A 6,340-nucleotide genomic window follows, 5' to 3' on the forward strand; every position below is an offset into this window, starting at 1 on the left:
ATGAAACAATACCTGCTCAGCTGCCTGCTTAATCGCAGTCTCCAGAATATCTATATTCTTGTTCATGAGACGCACAGCATCATCCCGAGAAACGGGCACACTGGTTTCATTTGGCAAGATGACAGCATGTTCGTACACAGCAGCTCTGAAGGTGTCCAGAGCCCCGACATGCAGGGTAATGAAGGCAAAAACTGCCGCAGAGGTCAGAAAAGAGGAAGTGATCATGGCCACGGTTTAGTGATTTCTGAAAGTGAAAATAACATTCATGTGATATTTACATTGGGTAGAACATTTACGCAACATACGGCTGCCAGTTCCTGGCTGCTGCTTCTTTTTTTTTTGTAGAGACAGAGTCTCACTTTATGGCCCTTGGTAGAGTGCCGTGGCATCACACAGCTCACAGCAACCTCCAACTCCTGGGCTTAAGTGATTCTCTTGCCTCATTAATTTTCTGAATGATTCTTTTGTTTTCAATTTCATTGATCTCTGATTTGATTTTGGATATTTCTTTTCTTCTACTGAGTTTAGGCTTAGATTGTTCTTCTTTTTCCAATTCCATAAGATCTCTTGTGAGATTGTTGATATGCTCTCTTTCTGTTTTTCGAATGTAGGCATCTAAAGCGATGAATTTTCCTCTCAAAACTGCTTTTGCAGTATCCCACAGGTTTTGGTAGATTGTGTCTTCATTGTTGTTATGCTCAAGGAAGTTAATGATTTCCTGTTTTATTTCTTCCTGCACCCATCTGTTATTCAACAGAAGATTGTTTAATTTCCATGCCTTTGGGTGGGGTCGAGCATTTTTGTTAGAGTTGAGTTCCACCTTTAGTGCCTTATGGTCTGAAAAGATACAAGGTAAAATTTCAATTGTTTTGATTCTGTTGATATTTGTTTTGTGTCCCAGGATATGATCAATTTTGGAGAATGTTCCATGGGGTGATGAGAAGAATGTATATTCTTTATCTTTGGGGTGGAGTGTTCTATATGCGTCTATCAAGCACAGTTGTTCTAGGGTCTCATTTAAATCTCTTATATCTTTGTTTAATTTCTGTTTAGAGGATCTGTCCAGCTCTGTAAGAGGTGTGTTAAAGTCCCCTGTTATGATGGTATTAGCAGATATCATATTGCTCAGACTGAGTAAGGTCTGCTTCAAGAATCTGGGAGCATTTAAATTGGGTGCATAAATATTTAGAATTGAAATGTCTTCTTGTGGTAGTTTTCCCTTGACCAATATAAAGTGACCATCTTTGTCTTTTTTGACTTTAGTTGCTTTAAATCCACATGTATCTGAAAATAAGATTGCAACTCCTCTTTTCTTCTGAATTCCATTTGCCTGAAAAATTGTCTTCCAACCCTTGACTCGGAGCTTTAATTTGTCTTTTGAAGCCAGGTGTGTTTCTTGCAGACAGCAAATGGATGGCTTGTGTTTTTTAATCCAGTCAGCCAATCTATGTCTCTTCAGTGGGGAATTCAAGCCATTAACATTTATGGAGATAATTGATAAGTGTGGTAGTACTCTATTCGTCTTATTTGGTAGGAGTCCATTGCTTAGTTTTATCTTTTGCATCAGTGTGGAGGTTAGGTTCTGTCCTTTGATTTCTGAGTTCTTACTTTGCTGCTGATCCATTGTGGTGGTCAGTGTGCAGAACAGGTTGAAGTATTTCCTGTAGAGCTGGTCTTGTTGTGGCGAATTTCCTCAATGTTTGTATATCCGTAAATGATTTGATTTCTCCATCAATTTTGAAGCTTAGCTTAGCAGGATACAGAATTCTGGGCTGAAAATTGTTCTGTTTAAGTAGATTAAAGGTAGATGACCATTGTCTTCTTGCTTGGAAAGTTTCATTAGAGAAGTCTGCGGTCACTCTGATGGATTTGCCTCTGTAGGTCAACTGGCGCTTACTCCTGGCAGCTTGCAGAATCTTTTCTTTTGTCTTGACTTTGGACAGGTTCATCACAATGTGTCTTGGAGAAGCTCGGTTAGAGTTGAGGCGACCTGGGGTCCGATAGCCCTCTGAAAGCAGTGTGTCAGAATCTTTGGTGATGTTTGGGAAATTTTCTTTTATAATATTCTCTAGTATGGCTTCCATTCCTCTCGGGCATTCTTCTTCCCCTTCTGGAATTCCTATAACTCGTATGTTGGAACGCTTCATAAAGTCCCATAATTCTGACAGTGAACGTTCTGCTTTCTCTCTCTTCTTTTCTGCCTCTTTTACTATCTGAGTTATCTCAAAAACTTTGTCTTCTACCTCTGAAATTCTTTCTTCTGCATGGTCTAACCTGTTGCTGATACTTTCCATTGCATCTTTAAGTTCCCTGATTGACTGTTTCATTTCCTTCAGCTCTGCTATATCCTTTTTATATTCTTCATATCGTTCATCTCTGATTTGATTCTGTTTTTGGATTTCCTTTTGGTTATTTTCCACTTTATTAGCAGTTTCCTTCATTGTTTCCATCATTTATTTCATTGTTTTCAACATGTGTATTCTAAATTCCCTTTCTGTCATTCCTAACATTTCTGTATAGGTGGAATCCTCTGCAGTAGCTACCTCATGGTCCCTTGGCTGGGTTGTTCTGGACTGGTTCTTCATGTTGCCTGGAGTTTTCTGCTGATTCTTCCTCATGAGTGATTTCTTTTATCTGTTTCCTTGCCCTAATTTTCCTTTCACTTCCTCTTGCTCTTTAAGTTCTTGTGCCTGTGGACTAAGGGTTACAGGACCAGAAGGGTGAGAAGGTTGAAGAGCAAAAAAGGGATGAAAGAAAGGAGGACCGAGTGATAAGAAAAAAAAGAAAGATAGAGAAAGGAGAGGGGGTGGGGATAAGGAATATTGACAAAAAGAATAGAGGCACAGAAAGAGGGAGACAGGGCAATATAGATGTACAGTAGGGTACTTTGACACAACCTTAAAAAACCCCACCTTCTGGGGGTGCCCAGTTGGGTGGTTCCCTTGAGGTCAGCAGCTCTTTGCTAACCTGATCAGACACAGTACCCCACCTCCACCAAGTAGAGAGGAAAGACAAAAATGCTATAAATCAAACCAAAACAAGCAAACAGAAAACTTTACGGGGATACAATTGGGTGAAAAACCAAATGATAGCAGTAGAAACACTAGCAAAAATGAAGTTGTAGTTATTAAAGAGGCAGCAATGGGAAATTAGGAGTTGGAGGTTGCTGTGAGCTCTGTGAGGCCACAGCACTCTACCGAGGGCCATAAAGTGAGACTCTGTCTCTACAAAAAAAAAAAAGAAAAATTGAGAAAGAAAAAGGGATCTGTATGGAAAAGGTTGAAATTAAAAAACAAAAGAACATCAACAACGTCAAAATAAACAAAAAAAAAAAGAAAAAATACACAACCCAAAACAAAGCAGTTTGTATATGTTATTGAATATTGTCTGGGCAACACGTGGTCTTCTGGGGTATGAGATGTTAGTCACAGTTCTGATACGACTAGAGGCTGCTGATTTCTCAAACCCCAGCAGGTAGACACCCTAAATCTCTCTTCAGCCTACTTAAAAGGCACTTTGAACTTGTAAACTTGCTGAGCAGAAGCTTTCCCAGCTTTCTCGCTGGATTCAATGCTGAAGTGGCTATCCACTTACCCAGTGTGCCAAAACCGGTCTCACTCTGCCCCTGAGGGTTCGGGCTGCAAGGCAGCTCAGACCCCACCCTTAGGCTACTTGGTTGCTGGGTTACCAGCTCCCACCCGTTTCTAGCTCTGCGACCCTGAGGGCAGAGCTTGCCGGGGCAGATCACTGACAATGGTTCTGTGTGACCCACCGCCAAACACTGTTAGCTCCGTCTGGCTCAGCGGCTCAGACTGGGGCCCTAGACAATGGCCAAAGTTCTCCACACTCCCGCTCAGGCCTTCCCCAAGGCAGTTCAACTCAGTGCCAAGTCCAAGGACATTAAAACAGTTCACAGGTAAGGCCTTTCTGGTTTGCAGTCTCGCTGCTACTGAACTTACAGTTGTGGGCGGGTTTAGACGGATTGAACACACGCGACCACTTGCCGGTTTTCCACTGTTTTAGTCCTCCTCTTGGGGTCCAGAAGTCTCTCGCTGACTCCCTGTATCCTCATAGGAGTGATGATTAGGCAGTTCCCACCAGCCAGAGATGCCTGGAGTCCTATCTCCCCCGGCTCACGGTGCCCAGATGCAAGGAAGCTGTTACTCGGCTGCCATCTTGCTCCACCTCCCCGACTTTTCATGCCATAACACCTGGTTAGTTTTTCTATTTTTAGTAGAGTCAGGGTCTCCTTCTTGCTCAGGCTGGTCTTAAACTCCTGAGCGATTCTCTTGCCTCAGCCTCCCGAGTAGCTGGAACTACAAGCGTCCGCCACAACGCCCAGCTATTTTTTGGTTGCAGTTCAGCCTGGGCCAGGTTTGAACCCGCCACTCTCGGTATATGGGGCCGGCGCCTTACCGACTGAGCCACAGGCGCTGCCCTCTTTTTTTTGTTTTTGAGAAACAGTCTCACTTTGTCACACTTGGTAGAGTGCCATGGCATCATAGCTCACGGCAACCTCAAACTGTTAGGCTCAAGTGATCCTCTTGCTTCAGCCTCGTCAGTAGCTGGGACTACAGGCCATCTGGCTATTTTTAGAGATGGGATCTCCCTCTTGCACTGGCTGGTCTCAAACTCCTGACCTCAAGCAGTCCGCTTGCCTCAGCCTCCCAGAGTGATAACATTACAGGTGTGAGCCACCACGCCTGGCCTGGGCTTCTATTTTATAATCTTTCTTTTTTTTTAAGAGACAGTCTCACTTTGTTGCCCTCGGTAGAGTGCCATGGTGTCACAGCTCACAGCAACCTCCATCTCTTGGGCTTAGGCAATTCTCTTGCCTCAGCCTCCTGAGTAGCTAGCTCTACAGGTGGTCGACACAACGCCTGGCTATTTTTTTGTTGCAGTTTGGCTGGGGCTGGGTTTGAACTCACCATGCTGGGTATATGGGGCTGATGCCAAACCCACTGAGCCACAAGCGCAGCCCCCATTTCATAATCTTTTTTTTTTGAGACAGAGCCTCAAGCTTTCACCCTGGGTAGAGTGATGTGGCATCACAGCTCACAGCAACCTCCAACTCCTGGGCTCAAGCGATTCTCCTGCCTCTGCCTCCCAAGTAGCTGGGACTACAGGCGCCTGACACAATACCCAGCTATTTTTTGGTTGGAGCCGTCATTGTTGTTTGGCAGGCCTGGGCTGGATTCGAACCTGCCAGCTCAGGTGTATATGGCTGGCTGGTACCTTAGCCGCTCGAACCACAGGCGCTGAGCCCCATTTTATAATCTTATTAACACATTATGCCTCACCACTTTTTTTTTCCAGTGGCAAGAAAAGAATACAGAAAAAGCACCAGAGGGAAAGCACCTGGCAGAGGGAAAAACCCAAGCTGGAAAATATCCATCTCACCACTTCTGAGGAAAAAAAAAACTTGCAGGTCAACAAACACAATCAGAAAGTATTACCAGAATTGAATACTGTGTGCTATTGATAAGGTTTAATGTCAAAGTTCCAAAAGAAAAGAACCCAAAATTCAAATATACTATAATTTTATTTTTGTTTGAGACAGGGTCTCACTTTGTTGCCCCAGTAGTGTCGTGACATTACAGCTCACAGCAAGCTCAAATTCTTGGGCTCGAGGGATTCTCTTATCTCAGCCTCCCAAGTAGCTGGGATTACAAGTGGCCACCACAACACCTGGCTATTTTTAGAGATGAGGTCTCGCTCTGGCTCAAGCTGGTCTTGAACTCATGAGCTCAGGCAATCCACTCGCCTCAGCCTTCCAGAGTGCTGGGATTATAGGTGTGAGCCACTATGCAACCAGACTAATTTTACCTTCTATTAAGTAATGAAATTAATTCTCATGTTAAAAATTATACCACAACACTTCATTAAATTAAAAAATAGCAATAAAATGTGTTTTGTTCCTTTGAGTAACTTACATCACATGCATTATTACAAGAGGAGAAAAATACTAAAATATTTCCTAAGAGAATGCACTGTGGAACAGTATCGAGAAATTAACCAAGTCAGCACTCTGAGTTATTTATTGCTATTAAAGATTCAAGTGTGCGGCCCATAAAGGCAGTAATGTGTGTCTCGTTATTGCTTCTCGTCGCAGTTTGGCCGGGACCAGGTTCGAACCCGCCACCCTTGGTATATGGGGCCTGCGTCCTACTCACTGAGCCACAGGCGCCACCCTAGTTATTGCTTCTTGAGTAACTAAAGCACTGGTCCCCAGGAGCTGCTCCCTGAGGTTACTAAAGAGTCCTGCGGTGCACTTACTCAGAGATGGGACCAGCACAAGTTCAGGCCAAGTTAATAAAAGGGGAGAGAGACCCACCTGGGC

The 6,340-nt window shown here is 43.7% G+C and overlaps 1 protein-coding gene across 3 annotated transcripts in view; it reads right to left on the reverse strand.

Moving 5' to 3' along the window:
- LOC128586605 (pantetheine hydrolase VNN2) overlaps positions 1 to 6,340 on the reverse strand; it is a 35,429-nt gene that overhangs the window by 22,798 nt on the left and 6,291 nt on the right. For all 3 annotated transcript variants that reach the window (XM_053592594.1, XM_053592593.1, XM_053592592.1), the window contains exon 2: positions 13 to 244. In XM_053592594.1, the coding sequence (XP_053448569.1) occupies positions 13 to 225 (213 nt within the window). In that variant the 5' untranslated portion in view covers positions 226 to 244. The remainder of the gene's footprint in view (positions 1 to 12; positions 245 to 6,340) is intronic.

This window comes from Nycticebus coucang, chromosome 5 (assembly GCF_027406575.1).
Source record: "Nycticebus coucang isolate mNycCou1 chromosome 5, mNycCou1.pri, whole genome shotgun sequence".
NCBI lineage: Eukaryota > Metazoa > Chordata > Mammalia > Primates > Lorisidae > Nycticebus > Nycticebus coucang.